Here is a 22,268-nt window from a genome sequence, read left to right as displayed (position 1 = left end):
CTAAAATGTACTTGGTTTAATCATTATGGGTTGAACAGAACAGAAAACAGAAATCCACTGAAAGACTGATGGGTCTATATTAAGATGAAAATCTAAATTAAAGAGTTGGGATTTGTGTGTATGATAGTAAGAAAACTTTTTTTATCAACTGCTAACACTGTATAACCAAAGCCAACAAAATACATACGCACAGGATATATGTGTACCCAAGTCCAAGCAAGACCTTCTTGCATGTACATCCTGTACATATATATATCCTGTGTAACTTTTGATTATTCTTTCCTCCTGATTGGCTTTAATAATTATTAGCTATTCTCTGAAATGTCTATTAACTGAGAAAATAAATTCATCTCCACAAACGGCCACACCACAGTCACTTTTAGTATATGTCATATTTCAGAAGAAGACAAAAAAGATGCCAAATGCCAGAGAAACATTTTTTAGTTGTTAACTAGTGTTCATTAGCCTTTGTAAAGGTAAATGGTCTATAGCTTCAAATACCTAAAGAATTCTCTCCAGACATGCAAAGCAAAAAAATGTACATACACAATTGAGGGCGTGATCTTTACAAAATGGTTATTCTTTGTGTTAATAGAACTCCTGAGGTACAAGCAATTACATTACTATAAATAACCTTAAAAAATTAAAATACATTAAAAAATCCCAAGTACACACACAAATAAACCCCCTATGTTACCAGAGATACCAACTAGCTTATGATCCAAATAGTTTCTAAATTATCCTGCATCTGACAAATAAATGATTTTCATCATTCTCTTGGCTTTGGAAGAAGATGGCTGGATTGCACTTCGTTTCTCATGTCAGGAAGGGACAATGGGAAATGCTGCCCCTAATGGCAGTGAAAGAACACTGTCATCTTGCATTCAGCCTGAATGTACAAGGCTTACAACCAGTCTTCCATAAATGCATAGAATCTCCGTGTTTTTGGGGGGCTTAGTGCTTCTTGGTTATAGAAAAAAAGCAGTTTATTGGACTTATGAGGATAATTTCATTTACATGTAACTTAGCTGGGTTGGGTTTTCAACTTTCCAGCTCTGACTTTTTAGAAGTGTCAGCACTACTTTGCATATTTTCAGGAGCAGAACAGAGTAACATTATCTGTACACTATGGATATTGCTCTTTACAAGTTCTCCAAAAGTTCCACTGAGCAGCAGGTGAAAGCTTTAAGTCTTTAGGACAAAAACACCACAGATGGCATTGCAGAGGAAGAAATGCAGTCATCCCTCATCACACTTGGCTAATCATGAAAGGAAAAGCTGCAATATAAGATATGGTAATAAATATCACAGGCAGGTTAAGGAAAAAAACACAATATAAATATATATTATTAAGAATGAAGAAAAAGTATGGAGAAAATTCAACTTTTGTATATGGCACTATAGTGATTTGTATCATAAAATCATACATAATTTAGATCAGTAAAGCTATCTGACAATTAGGTAGAATGTTTTACAGTAAGGCACTACAAAGGCTTGCTTAGCTTACTGAAACTATTACTGAGAATGGTGTAATTACATTCATATGGAGAAAATGCTGGATATTAAAGGGTTCTTTAACAGAAAAGTTGTTCACATGCAGTGTGATTACCTACTGTATCATATTATCAAAGCAAACAATGGGTTAATTTTTTCCTCCTGACAGCTTCAAATCAAAATTGAATACCTCTCTGGAAAATAGTTTTAGCTAAATTTTACTTATTAAACTCAATATAAATGTAGAAACATAATGTCTGACTAGATCATCTATCGATACATGTTAGCAAGAGATTTTGTCATAGTTCAGAGGGGGCTTAAACTGTCAAAAACTAAAAATAAGGAATTATATGAACAGGTCTGTGGAAGAATAATACACTTTTCTCACATGAAGCTGGTGAGACTGATGGTGACTCCTGAACTTACAGCTGGTCATCAGTAAGTACAAACTAGCTACGTGTCACAATTATGCATTATTACTGTAGTAGAGCAAGACATCCAAGCGGACACAGGGAATAGTGTCATGTCATAGCTAACTGACTAGGGGAAAAACAACTTTAACACCAATAAACAACAGAATGCATTTGTTTAGGTGTGACTGTAAGTGTAAAAGGAAAGTGTGTAGTAACTGCAAGAAACCACATTATTCTGACCTAACGCAAAAATATTTACAGGAATATTTAAAATATGCCAGCCACAAAATGCAATGAGGGTAAAAAAAATGGGTCATGCTCTCCTATCTACTCATACTCACTGCCATAGTGTATAAGCAATTCTGAGAAAATAACAGTCACAGCAAGATACTTTTTCCTCTTCAGTCAATACCTCAAGTACAAACGTCTGTAGAGAGCCAGAGAGCTCTTATATGTGACAGAGTGAAAGTACAAACAGGAAAAATGTGCCAGTGTCACTTGATCTTCCACTTTTTAGATACCCTGGGAGCTCCTCATAAAGCTCAGCAAGTTCAGAAACAAAAAATTCAGAGCTGATCTTACATTACATTGGGGTTGGGCACCTAAACAAAGACCATAACCACTTCAGACTGCCTCTGCACCAGTGAAAGAAAAGAGGCATCAGGTCAGTGTTGGGTGGTCTGTACATTTCAAGCACAGGCTCTGCCCACCAACTAGCTGGTGAACCTTATGCCATCAGAACCTAATTTTCATTTCCTTTATTATTTCAGTTCAAAAGTGTCTGAAGGCTTGCCACAGTCAGTTGCAGCACCTTTCCCTAGCATATAACAGAACCTAATGTGTTGTGACAATAATGTCTGAAGTCCACACAGGGTAAAGACAGCTGAAAGCAGTCTCATCCAAATGGCCTTTAGCGATTAGTCTCTGTGATGAACATTTCAGAGAGCACGATATGGCACTAGTCAAACATTATCTAAGAAAACACTAATGGCTTGGGCAACACGGATAGTTATGACAGTAATCATAGCTGCCTTTTAATTATAAGCACTGGAAGTAGCTCAAAAGCACCATGACTTAGGCTGTGGTCTCACAAGTCTTTGGCTGCAGTACCAGACAGACACACAACAGTTTGTGCAGCTGCTCCATGAAGCAGATCAGGGAAAGGATCCAATTTAAATATAATACAGAAGGAAAAATTATCCAGCACTACTTTTCTAATGTAGTTCATAAAGAAGACACAAAAGTGGTTGGGCAATTCCAAAGAGCGTAGGACACAGCATACATTGTCAAAGAGTTAAGAGTATGAAGCAAGGAAGGAACGAGAATACCTTAAAGTGCATATCAATGCTAAAAATAAAGAAAGAGAATATTAAAAAGAGTTTTAGGAATAACCATGATCAAAACAGGTACTTAACTGAGAAATTGCCAAACAAAGCTATCCCATCCTGTTTGAACAGAATTCTATTCCTCAGCATAAATGGGTCTGATACAAACCAATGGAAATAAAATGGATTAAGTCAAACGAGACAAAACTAGCTACACTTGTTAAAAGATATCTCCAATACTCAGCTGGCTTGCAAGCCTTAGAATGTATTTTATCCTTCCAGTACCACAGACACGTACAAAGTAAGGAGGTATGTAAGCATGGAAGCTGAAAATAAAAGCCATTCTCACAAATGGGTGAAACTCATACCAACTTTAATTCAGGAACCTGTGTCAAATAAGGAAGAGGGGTTTTAGGGAATCCCACAAATCCAACAGAGAGAATCACATTCTTAACTCCATCAGCTGAAGCCCTATTTGCACAAGAAGGTAGAACATAGACATTAGCAACCAAAACACTTAAAGATAACAAACACCTTTTAATCCACAGCGGCAACCCAGTTCCTACTGAAATCCATGTGATTTGATACCTCAATTGACACTAACTTCAGGTAGCAACTGAGGCACTGAGGTAGGAGATGAAGAAGTAGGCTAATCTTCCTCTGCAAGCTGACTACAAAGGAGCCCAGAAAAGCTAGGCTCCTAATTTAGGAGTCCAAGTTAAGTGAAAGGCAGCTGGACCTTTGTGGATTTAGTCCAGCTGCTCAAATGCACTCCACTTCAGTACAGACAACAAGGGCTTGTGGCTCCGGGCTCTTTCTCTTGTTAATGGAGAAAGGCATCTCCAGGAATCATGACTGGTGAATTGCATTGTCCTTTCTCTCCACAGCCCACACTGGGAGGTGAAGTGCCTAATTCAGGACAGAATTACTTTAAGTAAATTTTCTAAAATTTATAATCATTGTGACTGAACAGCAGAAAGAAATAGGTACGTTTCAATGGCAAATTCAGATGACATGTCTTGGAAAAGTCTTTCAGCACATCCTCTACAGATGAATTAATTATCTCAGTGGTTCCACCACTCAGCTGTCTTGAGTGACTCAATGCCCCATCACCATGCTATCAAACTAATTTCAGTGACATGTACTTTCTACTTGCCGCCTCTCAGATTAAACACATAAATCCTGGACATCAAAATCTTCACACATTCAACATATGAACAGGTGGGAAAATACCTATCCTTTCTATGTGAGTTTATAAAAAAAGAAAAAAGGATATAACCTGAACACAATAGTGTTTGTTGCAAACCCTCCTGCTTTTACTGTACTAGAAAACATAAATTGAATACTGATGGATTACTGTGCTTGTAGGTGCTGAGCTCCAGTAGGGAAAATTGTTTAGCTATAAAATGTTTCTCAAACTACTTTCCTTCTGGAAAGCAGGCAATAATTTGAACTTTTGAAACAAATGTAACCACAATGGTTTTCTTTACTCTTCTTGAAAGAGAAGTATTAGAGTAACTATATTTATAAACCATTATATGCAATCCTTCATGGTTATTCTTAAGAGAGCTTTGAGTGAAAAATTTATAAAGAACAGAGAACATTGATTTCACTTTCATGTATATATAAGTGTGAAGGAAAGGGTCAAAGGCAAAAGTAGAATTTCTCACAATACTCTCCTTGTGAAAAACAGCTGAGAAGTATGGAAAGCAAACTAAATTGCTTAACTTTCACATTACCAACAAAGCTGTCTTGCGAAAGAGCAGTTAAAATCTCCGTCATCTGTTATGTTTGATCAAGTTAGATTTGACCGAAATACTCGCAGTGTCTGAAAAGAGAGCTCTTTATTTTCTTTAAAGGGTTTCAGAGACATGCAAGAAAATGGTGTTTCTTTTGACTTCTAAACCTTTTCGGGAGAGGATGCAGGAAACAGTAACCATAAGTACTGCTATCAATCAGAACAATATAAATGATGAAACAAATGGTGTATAGTTAGAAAAAAGATACATTGAAGCAATTACTTATTTTGAGTTTCTGATACCTTAACACTAAATATTAAAAAAAACCACAAATTCACAGAATCAATTAGGTTGGAAAAGACCTCTGAAATCATCAAGTCCAACCTTTGACTGAACACAGCCTTGTCCACTGACCACACATCCAGTCATTTCTTGAACACCTCCAGGGATGGTGACTCCATGTGCAGCCTATTTCAACATTTAACAACCCCTTTTGTGAAGAAACTCCTGCCTTGGTTCAGCTTGAGGCTATGTACTCTTTTATATGCAGCTGTAGAGAGGAATAAGGTCACCCCTGAGACTCCTTTTCTCCAGTTTAAACAGCCCTCAGAAAAGAGGGAGTATGTGATTCTATCTCTACATATGGCATGTCAAACAGAATGACTTTCAAGTTTTGATCTATATCAAAATACTGTCCAACATTCAGGATTTGAATCTGGCTCCTAGATATTTTAAGGAGCAATATCTGAAATAGGAAAATTTCCAAAAAATATATGACTAGGTATTACCCCTTTGTGCAACTCTACCTCTGATATCACATCTCTCTTTTCAGGAATCAAGATATTTTCAGTCCCTATTACAGGACTGCTGACATCTTAACACAGCAAAACAATTGTGTAGCTTCAGCAAAGACACTAAAAGGATTCCATTATATCATACATCTTACATGGTCTTCCTTGGGAAGCCAGATTTCTGCATTCATCCCAATAAACTATAGATATATTCTTATCTTCTGAGTAAAGAATAGCTTATTCTCCCAGTCTCATTGCATTCAGCTAATTCCTAAATAGCAGTGTTAAAAATGCTATTGGCTAGAGTTCCACTGCCATCAACACATAATGTCAATAAAATCTGATTAAAAGCAACCTGAACGGGATTCAGCTACTTAACCATAAATAGACAATGGAACAGAAAGAGCCCCAGAGTAACTGTGATAGCCAGGAAGACATGGCACAGGATTCACAGGAGACCTCTGCTTCTCCAGAAGTGCCCTGGAGGTCAGGTAGGAGGTTTCAGTTCATCAAATATAGTATTATATGTTTGTGCTTAGGAAACCAAATAAAAAAAAGTGTCTAATTTGCGTAATACATAGGAACAGAACTGCTTTCCTTTTAATATTACTGATTTTAATCTCAGAGTCAAATGAAAGCACTAACTAAAAATAACCAAACTAAAAACAGATAAAGAAAAGAAAGTTATGAGCATAAGAAGGAATATCAGATAGACAGCAAATGTAGATGCATGAGCAAGAGAATGATGTAATTCAATTTAAAGAAGTACAATTGATAACAAAAAGGAAAAGGACATTAAAAAAGAACAAGAACCCTTCATGCTCTGTGAGCTGGCTATGAATTGTTATCTTTTCATGACTGGATATATTTTTGTTTCTCCACATTTATTCTGCTGAGGAACTCACTGCATGTATCAAAGGCATTATCGAGGATTCCATCTATCCTGAGAGTGCCTACCACCTGTATTTCCTTAGCAAAATAACGGAGTTTATTTTTGCAGTAGATTTTTTTTGTGAAATTGGTGTAAAGATGATGCAGACAAACCACAATCTCTTTTAAAGAAAAAAAAAAACAAACATATCCATAGACACAAAGGAAAACTATTAAAAAAAAAGGTTTGTAGACATACTGCAGCATTCTCCTGAAGTTAGATATGCTAGAGCTTCCTAGCACAATATTTGGGAATAAAGTTTAATCTTCTTTCCTGAAGAACATATTTCTCCCTCCAGCTTAGCAAAAAGCTTTTCAATCACTTTTTAGTTCATTGTTCAAGCTCCTCTATATTTTAGGCCCTGGCTTTGTCCTTAGCCAAGCCAGTTGTCTGTGGCCTCCTCAGGCAAGGAAGAATATGATATCTGTGCTGTATATATCAACAGAAAAAAAACAAAACAGCAATAGAATACAATAGAATACATCTGGATCTCCAGGTTGCTAAAATATCTAACACCTAAAACATTGACTGTTTTCTTTAAGACGTATTAAAAACCAACAGAAGTGGATTAACTCTCTGTACACATTACTCACTCAGAGAAAAAGCAATAATATGATTAAAGTATTAATACATAAACATTGGTTAAAAATCAAAACAAAATAAAAACAAACAAACAAAAACCCACAACGCAAACATTTTTCCGCATCTTAAATTATCTTCTTTAAATCTGGAAAGAGCCAGATGGGGCTTCTCCTTGCGACTAACAAGCACTATGGAAGCAAACACCTTTCACTAGTCCCGTGAAAGGTCAGCCAACCACCCTCTGGCCTGGGATGAAAGATTCTCAGGGCGAGAAGGAGAGCAGGCAGAAGAAATCTAGCTCTAACTTAATCACCAAAAACTCAGATAAGGATAGAAAGAACTACGGGTTTAGTCCCTGCTACAAAGATACAGATCAAGGATGTCATGTCGGTGTTTGAAGCATTCAAGTTTTGACTGTTGTTTTGAATCCACTGGCTGTTTAAAATAAAATACATAAATATAAGAGAGAACAGAATCCAAGTTCCCCTATTGTCTATTTCTAGGTAGGCATCTTTTCCCTCACAGAATGGAAAGGAAGGGAAAAAACCACAAAGCATGTGTTTGCAGAAAAGTAGCATAATTCAAGCCTGAGGAAAGATTTCTACCTTTGTGATCTCACAAGCTAAATACCTGGAAGCAGCTGCTACATCTAATTTTTGAAAACTTATCAAAGCTACAAGACAAAACAGTCATCATGGCTGGGCTTCGCGAACGAAGATTTAGGAAGGTTCTATCCACATTTGTTACAAGCACGTTGGTGGCTTATGAGGCCAATATGAGATAGACATGTCCGATTGCAAAAGGCACAGCGGAAAGACTCCAAAACAGTAAATCACAAGTAAAAATGCTCATCCTTTCACTTAAAGCATTTCACAAAGGTTCCTCTGAAGCATAACTTTACTAGGTTAGTAACAACAACCAGATTAGAACAGGCCTTGATGTTCACCAGGTAACTAGATATCAGTGTTGAAAATAGATCTGGGAGCAAACAATACAAAACATTCTCTCAAAAACTCTTTGCAATAGAACTTAATTGAGACAGTATTTGGTACAAGAATTTTCCCTTTGGATTAATGTTCTTACATCTAAAGTATGCTATCTACTACAGTACTGTTCTTACAACTCTGGTGACCTAACCACACAGATAATACTGGAATTTGTAGATACAGGTAATAATTTTTATGAGCTCAAAAAACATGGTTAAAAGTTTATCCACTCCATACAGATCATAAGAGAAATTACTGCTATCTAAAAAATTCTGCCAAACTTATTTTATATAATAAAATGCAGAAAATGATAAAATTTTAATGATAATTTATATGATATAAGAGTCATACTTTTTCGCCCTAGCATTTTTTCACTTCCTTCAGCTAGACACAGTCTCAGTCCTATACACTTACCACGGTAACAGAGTCATGAATCAAAAAAGATAGTTGAAAGCAAACACAAACAACAGCTTAAAATAATATTCACCAGAGAATCACATATTAAAAATAACCTGGTGTCATAGTTTGAAATTGTCCCCCCTGAGAGGCTGGGGGGGCTCAGAGGTGATTGGGTGCCAGGGTAGTGTTCCCTGGAGAGCCGATCACTGTCCATGTTGTTCGCTTCTGCTCAAAATCTTATATCACAGCACCGGAAATGGTTGGCAGTTCTGTCTTGGCTGTTTTGCTGTTGGTGTCTGCTGTGTGTAGGTGGAGAAGGTCAGGGGGTGGCTGGGCTCCCTCTCTTCCCCTCCGGGGGGGAGAGGGGAGCCCTGCGACCCCCCAACTCAGCCTTTGGCTAGAATTAGAGTCAGCATTTGGAGTGTGTGCTGTGAAGGAAGAGATTCACAGCACCTGAGGTAAGAGGAGAGAAGCAGGCTTTGTAGCCAAGTCCTCTTCCCCCTCCTTTTCCGCAGTGAAGCTGTAAAGGGAGGCTTTTTCCCCCCACTGCATTTAGGCTGGTAGGGGGTGGATTTTAAGGCTCAGCATTGAAGTTGAGCCAAGAGACGGGCCGTGGAAGTAGGCCTGTCGCTCGGGAGAAGAGTCCCAGGTGAAATTGGAGACGAGCCAAGAGCTCAGCAATTGCCTGCTGAAGGTGACCGGGGGCAGCTGAGAACTGATGTGGAGGAATGAAGATTCCAGGATGTGGACGCTTGATAAGCTAAGCTACACTACAGCAGCCTACGAACCGAGAGGTGAGACACCGAGAGGGAGAAATCACCAGCAGCAGAAGAACAAGGACTCAAAGCTATTTTCTTGGACTTCGTGAGGAGAGAAACTGCAACAAACAACTTGAACTTGGTGAGGGGGGAGCCTTCAGGAGCTCAGAACACTCCCACAGCAAAAGACTGTGTTACATATCAGCCTTAAAGGCTGTTCCTGGACTAAAGTTAAAGGAGGGGTTTGAAAGGACTGACTGATAGTAATGTAAAATATATATATATATAGTTGCCTTTAGTTTGTATAGTATTTATTTGTGTAAATAAATGTATATACTTCCCCCTTCCCCTACAGAAGCCTCTGGCCTGAAAGTTTCTCTCCGGTGTTAGGATAAATTGTGGGAAGGGGTGGGGGGAAGCCTAAAAATTGGATTTTAGATTTCTAATGTGGCTCAAACTGTCACACCTGGTTTCACTTAATTTGTAGGTAACTTGTAAGGCATGTTAAGTTTTAGCCTGCAAAAAAATGGAGGCAAAATATTACTTCATGTAAGGTAAAGATTCATTTAGCAAATAATAATAAATCATGGAAGCTGGTTTCCAATGTTATTCTTTCCCTATATAGTGCTACGGTTTTCATTTGATAACCTGAAGAAGACTTGGAGCAGGGATGGGCAGGGATTATTTTTCATGGTGAAATAGCAGTGTTGTAAGATGTCAAGATGGTGAAAGTATCTCAGTCATGCACAACCGTTTTCCATCTGTGATCAAGTAATATAATGTTTGACAAACATTAAACTTTGAATTAAACTTGACATGCTCTGCTCAGAATGTTTTTCTTCCTTCATTTCACTAGAACATCAAATAGAGTTTTCTTGGTCTTAAGAATTTTTATTTTTAACTTCTCAGGAAAATGCTGCAACTGTCCTCACACTGTATAAGGTTTTACACTTTCAGGTAGGCTAAGTCAAAAATCTATCACTTGTTCTGAATTCTCAACATTCACAGTGAGAAGATGTCATGGTTGGCCTTCTTTCAGAGTCATAGAAGACACTTTCACGTAAATTGGCCAAATTAGGGAAATACTTCTTACAGCTTTGAGTCATACTGTGTTTCAACAAGGCTAAGTGCTGGGTCCTGCACTTTGACCACAACAACCCCAGGCAGCTCTACAGGTTGGGCACAGAGTGGCTGGAGAGCAGCCAGGCGGAAAGGGACCTGGGAGTTTGGATCGACAGGAAGCTGAACATGAGCCAGCAGTGTGCCCAGGTGGCCAAGAAGGCCAATGGCATCCTGGCCTGGATCAGGAACAGTGTGGCCAAGAGGTCCAGGGAAGTGATTCTTCCCCTGTACTCAGCGCTGGTGAGGCCACATCTGGAGTACTGTGTCCAGTTCTGGGCCCCTCAGTTCAGGAAGGATATTGAGGTGCTGGAGCAGGTCCAGAGAAGAGCAACAAGGCTGGTGAAGGGACTGGAGCACAAGTCCTTTGAGGAGAGGCTGAGGGAGCTGGGCTTGTTTAGCCTGGAGAAGAGGAGACTCAGGGAAGGCCTAATCACTCTCTACAACTACCTGAAAGGAGGTTGTAGCCAGGTGGGCATTGGTCTCTTCTCCCAGGCAACCAGCAGTAGGACAAGAGGGCATGGTCTTAAGCTCTGCCAGGGGAGGTTTAGGTTGAATATCAGGAAAAAATTTTTTACAGAGAGAGTAATCAGACATTGGAACAGGCTGCTCAGAGAGGTGGTGGATTCACCATCCCTGGAGGTTTTTAAGATGAGACTGGATGTGGCACTTAGTGCCATGGTCTAGTAACCACGGCGGTGTTGGATGAAGGGTTGGACTTGATGATCTCGGAGGTCTTTTCCAACCCGGCTGATTCTATGATTCACTGAAATTTAAAGCTAGATGATGCAGAGAAGAGAGGAACTATAGTCTCCTAAACACAACCCGAACTTTTTTTCTTTAGGTTATAGAAGGAGAGTAGTGTCCTCATTTGAGGAGCAGAAAAGAAACTTTCTGGATTCTCTACAAAAAGCAGCTGATTAGTTGGATACATTGAATTCTTAATACTGCCTTTGATTTCCCCCTTCATTTCTCATACTTATTTTAGGTTTTAATCTTCTCAAGAAAGGACTGTTGGTTATAGTTGTACACTGTGCAGGTGAGGAAATTGAGGGTGTAAAGTTCTATAAAAATGAAAAAATTAAAATTACGTATCTATCTTCTTTTTCCTTAATGACCTAATTCTATACTTCTCTCATTACTTCTCTAAGATTTCAATTTTTAGGATTTACAAACTTCTGATTTGTTTATTTGGTTATTTTAAGCCATTCCTCTGATCACTACACAGACATAAGCTGATGCTCAGATATTTTTAAAAGATCTTTAACTGACATGGGTATTTTTAATTATTTATGTCCCTAGTATAAATGCTCTTGATTGGTTTTATAAGAGAGGAGATTTAAGAAGATATGCACCTCTGTACATTTTCCCAAATCTGTTTGACAGTATGCTCCTGTTCCAGTTGCATTAGGTACCATAGCAACTGCAAGGAGAGAAGCCGACTATCAAAGAACTATTTCAGGTAGGGAAGCAAATCTGTAGTTAGAAGCAAGAACAAATCTACGATCATGATTTTTTTTTCCACCCTACTACCTTGTCTATTCTGTATCTAATTCAAAAACTGTGGTATTTCTAAAAAGCAGCAATTTGAATCGCAATTTTTTTAATCTTTTTTTTTCCCCTCAGGCACCAGTGACTGTTCTGTTACACTGGTGTTGTCTAGGGCTTCAATATAACTTAGCCCCTTACTTTTAAAATATACATATACACTACATACAGTCTATATAAGTAAAAAGGCATAAGTATTGGAGTTATTTAACTCCATTTAAAACAGACATATTTGATCTCATTTCCTTTGACCATTATGGGACTAAAAGCCCCTACTTCACATGTAGACACTACATATTGACCTCTAGAGTCTGAAAGAATGAACTTGAATCTTCTGCCCAAAATACACTAGTATTTTCTTTTCTCAAGGTTATGCAGGATATCCTCCATGGGATATGGAGGATATGACAGACGACAAACAGGACCAGCATTTCTCTGTAGTGTTAGGTCTGGCAGACAGACAGGACACCCTATGACAGCTAAAACAGTACTAGATAGATTCCTGTTGTGCAGCTGAATCAAGCCCTGAACCTCATCCTAATGATTTACTGGGATGAGTACCCTTTTCCTCTTGTAGGGTCACACTGCAATAAGTCATTAAACTTTTTTGTTCTTAGGCAGTTACCTCTTCTTCTCCACATGGTGCCCTTCTAGCTTCTCACTTGGATCTTCCACAATCTTGGCTAGTTTGTATCACAGTAACACAGAGGGAGGAAGCAAAATTAAAGTTCTTTAAACCAAAGGGGTCATTAATCTGCCTCACAGTAAGGAATCAGTGCAGTGACTAGGGGAAGGGCTATCTTTAAAACTTAAATTATAATAAATACCCCCAAAAACATTATCTTTAAAAGAAAACAGCAGGTTTATGATCACCAGGTGTAAAAGAAAAAAGTTATTTTAATAAACCATTAAACGGAAATATTAAATGAGCTACATCTTTCCCAAGGGGGTAATCACTACAAAATTTCCTTAAATATTAGCTTCTACCTAATAACACAATGAAGAAAAAGACCTTGAATAAAAGAAATTATAGATTTTAATCTTCTACTCCAAAGGAAACCCTAAAATTAGATGGCTATTTCAATTTATGTTTAAAACAACAAGAGTAAGTCATGAAGTATCAAGTCCCTCATGGGACTGATCAAAATTGAATTTGCAGTTTTCTGTACTATGTTGACAATCATTTACAATAAAATCAGAATGAGAAAGGGAAATTGTCTGTGGGAGAACTGAGCCAGGTAATAGCTTCAGTATAACACAAGTCATATAGCAGAAAACAAATTAAAATGTACACAGAATTTTAATATGGCTGAACTAGGCCTTACTTTGCTTATAGGATTCTTCCTTGTAGCTTTTAAGTAATAGATCAGGAATGAAAAACTAAATACTCATTGGTGATAATCAGGTATCTTACATTACCAACAATTTGTTTAAAATAACATGAGGTTAAAACTGTGTTAGGCAAAATCAAGAAAACTGGCTTGCAAACTATTTTAGTTTGAAATTGTACGGACATAATGGAAACACAAAGGAAAGCCATACTATAACTTCAAATTTCTGGTCCCATTGTGTACATCTACAAACATCTTAATTTATAACTACATTATTCCATCTTACAAAACACAAAGAGCTCATAAATATACATAAGGAACTAGGACTTTTCAATTTTTTCATTATTTTTAGATACCTAACAATAAATAATTATATTTATACATGCATAACACATTTTACACAAATAGGGAACAAAGACTTGGTATATTTCAGTAAAAAAATAACACATTAATTTGATTTGAAAGAAATCCTCTCAGCCACATAATAAGCCTGACTGCAGAACATCTATGCTATACTTTTCACAAGTTCATCTTAACAAGCAGCCAGCCTTTGGCTATCATGGTGATAGCAGTGGAGGGGAATGTCCACTGGAATTTAGATACACCTCTTTTCATTCTTTTGAGAAGTTAGTAAATTATATCCCATTCAGTACATAACTCCTTGCTTTAAAGGACTGATGACCTTAGAGGATTCATTGAAAAGGGCATCAAAATGGATGAGATTCGGACACTGGAAGCATATCCAGCACAGAGCTCATACACACCTTGAAAAACACTTGTAAAGTGATTCAGGCCTGGCAAGCGAAATTATGCTAATGCAGACTATATTTATACATTATAAAAATAAATAAAAATACTCACTGGAGCAGCAACCTTCCTTTGTGCCAGACAAGTACCCAGTACCCTTTGTGCCAGACAGAGCTAATTTTTCACTTTGCTTCTGTCCCAGCGAATATTAAGTAGCTGTATATGTGTGCCATATAGATCAGAACATCATCCATCATCCCCATATCACCACTGGCCGATCAGAGCTCAAATCAGTCCAGCAGTTTAATTACCTAGGTAGCCTCATCTCCTTGGATGGTAAGATTGATGGAGAGATAGACAACAGGTTGGCAAAGGCATACGGTGCTTTCGGAAAGCTTCATAAAAGAGTTTGGCAAAACAAACACTTGAAGAAAAGTACAAAGATCAGTGTTTACAGAGCCATAGTGCTGTCTACTCTCTTATATGGATCTGAATCATGGGTCATCTACCGCCACCACCTGTGACTCCTAGAACGCTTCCATCAACGCTGCCTCCGTACAATCCTAAACATCCACTGGTCAGATTATGTGACTAATACGTCTATTCTAGAACAAGCAGCAGTCACAAGTATTGAGGCCATGTTGCTGAGAACACAGCTGCACTGGGCAGGGCACATCTCCAGGATGAAGGACCACCACCTCCCTAAGATCTTGCTTTATGGTGAACTTGCCACCGGCTGCCGCAAGAGAGGAGCCCCAAAGAGGAGATCCAAGGACTCCCTGAAACAACATCTCAGCCTTGGCCATATTGATCATCATAACTGGTCTATTCTGGCCTTCAGTCGGGAGGTCTGGAGACACACCATCTATAACGCTGCTGATGCTTTTGAGAAAGCACGCAGGATCACCCTTGAGGAGAAAAGACAACGCAGAAAGAATCGTGTCTTGCAGAATATACCACCTAAGGAGTCTTTCTGCTGTGTCTTTTGCAGTCGGACGTGCCTATCTCGTATTGGCCTTTTTAGCCACCAGCGTGCTTGTAGCAAGTGTGGGTAGAGTCCTCCCCAACTCTTTGTTCGCGAAGCCTAGCCATGATAGATCAGAACAGCTGCAACAGGGAAGTCTAAGAGTTACACACTGCAAAATAAATAACCCAGGAAACAGCCAACACTCCTCAGTGAAATCTGCTGTATTTTTAGACGCTATCCAAAAACATAACATAAATGGCTATTGTGCCAGTGCTGAACAGCTATGCAGCTGATCTACAGTAAATCTGTAACATGCCATATTGTGACCTGCTATGCATATGCATTTCAAATGCACTGAAATAGTAAATATAAAACATTCTCTTCTGGAACTCAAGGTTGAGCAGATCTCTGTCATGGTACTTCTCTAGTCTGCACAGACCTAAGTTCTTAATGCAAGCTGAAATTCATAGATTTATTAAGAATTGACATTAACTGTGTCAATAGTTCTTTCAAGAATCAAAGTACAGTTACCTGCACCTGCTAATGATCTGTTTAATATTAGTAAAAGTTTGTTTCATTATCACTGTTAAAATCACTATGTCACTTACTACAAGACACACATACGTTTGTGCTTCATTCAAGAAGAACAGAAAGAAAAGTAGATATTCACTTCCTATTTTGCATGTAAGCATATTGCCCCATGATAAGCAAAGGGGTGAACAATAGATTTCACAATATGCGCACATAATCTACTTGCACATTTTGTACCTCTCCGGCAGGAGGGAAGCAGTTCTCTCCAAGCAGTCAGCCAGCTTTCATTTACTTCAGGTTAAAAGCAATCACATCCATGTAGTTGATAGGCTGGAAACTCAAATATTAGCTTACTGCTCAATAACCTACTCTTGTTCACAGACCTCACTCATGCCCTTGAGCTATCTCAAACAAGGTGGCCGTAAGGTTTCAGAGTATGGAATTTCTGAGGGCTGCTACTCATTGGGGCACAGCTTCAGACTATTCAGTGCGGGTAGCTAAATATTTGAAATTTATCTTTCATTGCAGTCAAGGGTGACACTGTTTAACCATAGCTTCTGGTGACATTTGACAAGACCTGAGGTGTTTAACGATAACTCGGGTTTTGTCTCCACAGGAGCAAAATTCTCCTCCCAGGTTTATGTGTACAGTACAGTTCTTTTTTGCATATTTCCTGGCTTAATTACCTCTTTACTATACTTCCATTTACTTCAAGTACAGGTGTAGTTATTTACAGGAAAAGTCAGTACTTAGACTGTTAAATTTTGTAATACTGTATTTTAATGTTTATTTTATTAATTCCAATTTGATGCAATTCTACTCTCCCTCACTTTTCCTTTTTACTGTTTCAACAGGACGGTTTTCTAATTTAAAAAGTCACTTAAAATGCAATCAGATTTACCCACTCTAGATGCAAACATATCTATCTTTAAAAATTCCACTTAAAACCAGATAAGGTTAGTTTACTTTTATTGGGAAAGAAAACTGGTTTTACCTCTCACAAAGCCTTTGAAAATGCAGTACATGACTCCACTTCTTCTAAGCAGTATGTCAGGTTCACCAAGATGCAATTTGAAAAAAAAACCCAACAAACATTAAAATTAAGACAATGTTGTAAAAACTGCAAAATTCCTTGAATTTCCCATGTAGAATATGTAGTTCAAAATAGCATAATTACTAAGTATCTATTCAGGTGAGTCTACAGATCTATTAGCTCTATACAAAACAGTTCCATTGTAAGACTGGTACTGAGAAAAATTGCGTACAAAGTTTTGAACAAGTTCTTGGTCATTTAATACTGGGATATGATATTCTAAATTTAAACCCATTCTGCAAACATCTTTATGACAGAAGCAATCCATCCCATTATGTTATAGTAGAGAACTGTGTAATCTTCTTGGAGAGAGATTAATGAACAAACCCTTTTTTGTTAGAGCATAGCATTCATAGATTAAGCTTAAAATTAGTTAAAACATTCAAATCACCTAACTTTTCTTGGCAAATCACATTTTAAACCTGTCTTAAGGTCTGTCAAAAGTCTTTTTAGCAGTCTATTCTAACCCCTGGCCTGCTTGGCAACTGTTCTCTTGTCCAGTTTGTTTTGAAGACCTGTGGACATAGAATCCCCAAAAATTTTAATCAAGAGCATTTTAATTTTGTCATTGGAAAATTTGCTAATATTTGCTAATAATGAGTCTATATTTTCTTTGATGTAGTATGACAACATTGGTTTTTTATCTACTACAGACAAGAGGATAAACAGAAATTTCATTATTTCTTATGGCTGACCAGAGAAAGCAGCTCAGAAGATTTCAAAGTATTTTCTAGTTCACATTATTTACTTTATCTACTGACTAAAACTTTAGCATATTTAAATGTAGAAATTGTACTGTGATCTAAAACAATATTATATAGCAGTTTGACTTCATTTAATTCTGGTCTAGGATAAAGTGGACATTGATCTATTGCGTAGCAATAATTTCACAGAACAACATGAAACTGCATCAAGAAAACCTGATTCAATATACTTCAGAACTTACATTGCAAAGGCACTAGATTTTTCCTACACAGTAGGAAAAGTGTCAGGCAATGCTCTATTGAAAAATGCAGTTTATTACCTCCTGCATACAAATACACATTTGCCAAGTTCACTGTTTCAGTGCCACATTGACACATTCAGAAATGATTGATGCTTCTATATTTATAAAAACTATTGTACAGTACCAGAGTTGCCAAATACAGTAGCACAAAGAAAAGTTCATTTGCTCTGGACTCCACAACTGAATTCTTATCTCTAAATTTCCCATTCAACCAGACAAGCTGCTATCTTGTTCTATGTCATACATGGTCACTTTTTAAAGGGTTATGAGCTCTCTTGTGGAAAAACAGTGAAGTGACACAAGATCTGCTATTCTGTTGCACAGCGCTCCATATCACTGCAGATCAGGTTTAAAAAGCTTTCTTTTTTATGGTTACAGCTATCCCCATACAGTGTTCACAGTCTTTACCTCAAATATTAAGAAATACTAAAAAAGAAGAGATGTACAAGAATGTTATCCTATCAAAGTAACTGCCTTGACACACGATTAGCATACAGCTCAAGTTCTCTAGTCACCTTTCCTGACGGAAGAATGACTTACTGCTCTCCGTAATGTCTCTCCCACTTACCAGATTAATATCTTATCTAACTTTACTCTCACCTATCCTTCTGTTTCCTTACCAATCCTCAAAGGTATTAAAAAGAAATAGATTCACAATGAAAAAAGGAAACATGCATTCTGACACACCCTGAAACATAAGGAAAAAACTGTAACAGTATTCACTAGGAAGAAGTACACAAGTGGTGCAATTTGCACCATATAGCTTGACCTGACCTAAGAGACATGGAATTTTTGCAACATTTGAAAATTGCCAATAGTTACTGCCAGTAGGCAGCAGTTACAGACCCACAGAATTCTGAAAAACATTGGACGGTGACAAAGATATGTCAATATATATATGAATTTACTTTCATGTAAAGATACATGCAAACACATACAGTTAAGAAACAGGCAGACAGCTGCCTCATTTCACCAATACAGTCATCCTAAAGTATCTGGTAGATAGCTGTCCTGAAGACTCAAGGTCTCTACAGTGTATTTAATGCAGAGTGAAAACACACCTCTGAAGACCTCCAGAGTCAGACACAGATTATTTATTTTAACTGCCTACTTCTCTTTACTGAATATGTAAGAAACTGAGAGAAAATATTAGCTATTTGTTCTGTTTGGATTCAGTCCACCCCTTTTAGGCCAAGACATCCAGCCTCAACATATTTTGAAAAGAGGCACGTGACAGCAGTGACAAAGTCCACGACATCTGCTCCCTTTCGTACACACCTCAACAATTCTCTTCACACTTTCTGCCCAGCTCCTGAGAGATCTGTCCAGTTGCCAAAGTAGCAGAAGAGGTAATCATACTCTTAACTGCCCAGCCCAGCCTCATCGAAACATAAAGGGAATACCTAAAGATCTGGTGATGAGATAGACACCCTGTCATACAATGATTCAGACTGTAAAGGACCTTAAGTAGGTCTCCAGTCCAAACTCCTGCTCAAAGCACCATCAAAACTGAATTCAGACCAGGTATAATGTCCTACTATGTTCCTAGAATTCAAAACTGGAAAAATATCAGTAGCATCCTATTATGGTTTCTGAATCTGAAATCATTTAGCTTGAATTTTAGTCAGCAATGATTGGAATTTTTCAGTAAAGAGTGGCATGTCCGACAGCACGTTTTTCCATAAATAACTACTTCAAGGTTACACAAGGCTTTAAATCTAAATAATACCAGAATCCATGGAACATTCTCTCTCAATCATACTTCTTTACATAAAAGGAAAACAAAGATGAAAGTACTCCAGACTAAAGCATGTACTTCAAAAATATGTGAAGTCTATAAGGTATATAAAATAGATATACTTTAAAGTATAAGTATTTTAAAAATATTTGTTTAAAAGCAAATGATGAAAGACAGACAGTGGGAGAATCAGTGTAGGCTACATATTTGGGAAGGATGGTTTGCATTCCTGTAATAAGAAATGCTTACATGTGTTTCACCAAAAAAAAAATAAATACTATAATTCTCAAGCAGCCCTGAAACTATCCCTCTAGAGGGAGGACATATAATCACTAAGCTACAGAGGCAGGTTTCTTTCTTTCCATCACTGCTTCTTGAATTTCCTTCTACACTGTAAATTAGCACTGCTAGGAGAGTTAAAAGTGAATATGTCTCATATTAGCCTCTGACATGGTGTTCAGAGAATCCCCCTGGGCTGACAGACCATAGAGTTTTAATGTGTACTAGCTGAGAAGGGCCTGGAATCAAACGCCTGAATAACCACTCAGATTATACCAGAGGGATTCACAACTATTTCTCCTCAAAGGCATATATGTATCCCTGTCTTTCAGGGAGAATTCATCAATGAGGGAGATGCACCCTGCATGTATTCTGAAAATACCCCACTGACTAAGCCCCACAGGACATAATAGCAACAGAAATACAGTTTTGGGGTCCTTATTTCACTTAATTTCATTATAATATCATTTAAGTCCCATTCTTGTGAAGACTGAGAAATCTTGGAATTGCACAAGTATATTATCTAGGTAGCTAAGGGGTTTTTTCGTGCACTGGTTTTTCTTTTGGGTTGGGGGAAAGGAGGAGATCTTAAAACATTGAGGCAAAGAGTACAGCTCCCACTTACGCGAAGTACAGTTAGTCACTGAGCTCTGCAGAGTCTACAGCCCCAGGTCAGCAAAGCAATACAAAATATTATACTCTTATGGTACAAAAAAAGCTAATACACACAAGTTGAAAAGAAGAAAGAAGGCAGAAGAGAGCAAGGGAGAGATTTCTTTGCACATTTTACCAATGATCTCCTGATCATAACACCCACTGACAGCTGCATTAAGCAGGCTAAATGGCAAAATTCCCAGAAGGTAGAGAGCAACTCCAAGTTGTTTTTAGCATTAGACAGCCTAAATTTCAAAAAAGGGAAGTCTTCAGAACTCCAAAGTCAACTTTTCTGCCCATTTTATGACCCTATTCTGCTAATCATTTCAACTTCACAGGTTAAAAACGACAGTCACCAGGACAACTTCCCAAGCCCGTATGAAGTTACCATGTTATCCTGTCCAATCAAGTGGTCATAAAGGTCATAAGTACATATTAATAGACAAAAAACAAGACTGTAGGACTTTGTCCTCAACACATATGAACTGTATATATCCCTTTCTACCACTTATGATCTCATATCGCTGCTGTTCTTCAGATCTTCCCAGTTCCTAACCAATTTCTGCATTAACTTATGCCTTATTAAATCAGAAAAAAAATTAATAGTATATGCAGGGTAATTGTGAATAGGCAAGCCCATCACCAGTCCAAATAACTATTATTTATGTGATATCTTCCTATTTATGCATTAGAACAACTATTGCTCAACCTACAATTTTTTTCAATAGGTTCTAGAAACTCAAAAGCTTACAGAACTAGATCCCAAAAATGAACCTCAAAACCAAGCTACCCAAGTACATCTACTAGAAAAAGACAAAGAATATGGTGGGTGGGAATACTCTAATAACAAAAATCTCTCTTTTGTAGCACTCCAGGCATTAATTTTGCATTTTAGTATCACCTAAATTAAAGAAGTTCAAGAGAAATGTCAAGTTACTGGTTTTCAATTAAAATCAAAGAATCTTACTAAAATAGTGTCTTACTTTTTCACAAATTATATTTTTTAAATATATTTGTGAAAATTTCAAAAGCAATGCAGTTCTTAATCACTTGCCTTTTTTAACACTCCTTATTTGAAAGCATAAAATCATAGTGAAAAGCTAAAAATTAACAGATGACTTTTATTACATGAATAAAATAATGAAAGATGAAAATCAAGAAAAACATGAAGAAGTTTGGAAATAAAAAGCAGAAAGCCTTACCTTGAAAAGCAGCTGCATTACGAGATATTAAAAATTTTAATGTAGCACTTGATGTTTGAAGCACTTGCTGTATATCTTGCTTTGCTGCAGTCTGATACCTTTCTTCCATCTTTTTAGTACAGCATGTTGGATTTCTAGAAGTACAAACCTGGAGATCAACACCTAAGGAGAAGGTAATAAGGTAATTACATTGATTAATATAAACCAGAAGTATGCAAAACACAAACACATAGAAAACAGCTACTCTTTTCCTTTTTTTTTCACATAGGTATTGACACATAAAAGAAATACTCAAAACTTTAAAGACATTTGGTCTCCTTAAGCAGAAGGCAATACTAACTAAAATTCCATGGGAAGACTACACTTAATACAGTTAATAATGTCATATAATATAATTTCCCTGACACTGCAATCTTGTTCCAGTTGTGAATGTTGATACCTAGTGTTGGTAAAATATATTGAATATGCATTGTACATCACCATACAGGTGGTAGATGTCCCATCCCTGGAAACATCCAAGATCTGCTTAAATGTGGTTCTGAGCAACCTGATCTAGTTGAAGATGTCCCTGTTGATTGCAGGGGGTCAGACTAGATAACCTTTAGAAGTCCCTTCCAACCCAAACTATTCTGTGC

At 37.5% G+C, this 22,268-nt stretch overlaps 1 protein-coding gene across 1 annotated transcript in view; it reads right to left on the bottom strand.

Moving 5' to 3' along the window:
* The window catches only part of GPC5 (glypican 5), a 627,762-nt gene that overhangs the window by 572,053 nt on the left and 33,441 nt on the right, over window positions 1-22,268 (bottom strand). The window contains exon 3 of the mRNA XM_018071368.1: window positions 21,634-21,795. Coding sequence (XP_017926857.1) covers window positions 21,634-21,795 — 162 coding nt within the window. The remainder of the gene's footprint in view (window positions 1-21,633; window positions 21,796-22,268) is intronic.

This window comes from Manacus vitellinus, unplaced genomic scaffold, assembly GCF_001715985.3.
Source record: "Manacus vitellinus isolate BGI_N305 unplaced genomic scaffold, ASM171598v3 scaffold_2_pilon, whole genome shotgun sequence".
Classification (NCBI taxonomy): domain Eukaryota; kingdom Metazoa; phylum Chordata; class Aves; order Passeriformes; family Pipridae; genus Manacus; species Manacus vitellinus.
Note: the sequence above shows the minus strand (reverse complement) of the source record. Positions and strands in the feature narration are given on the sequence as shown.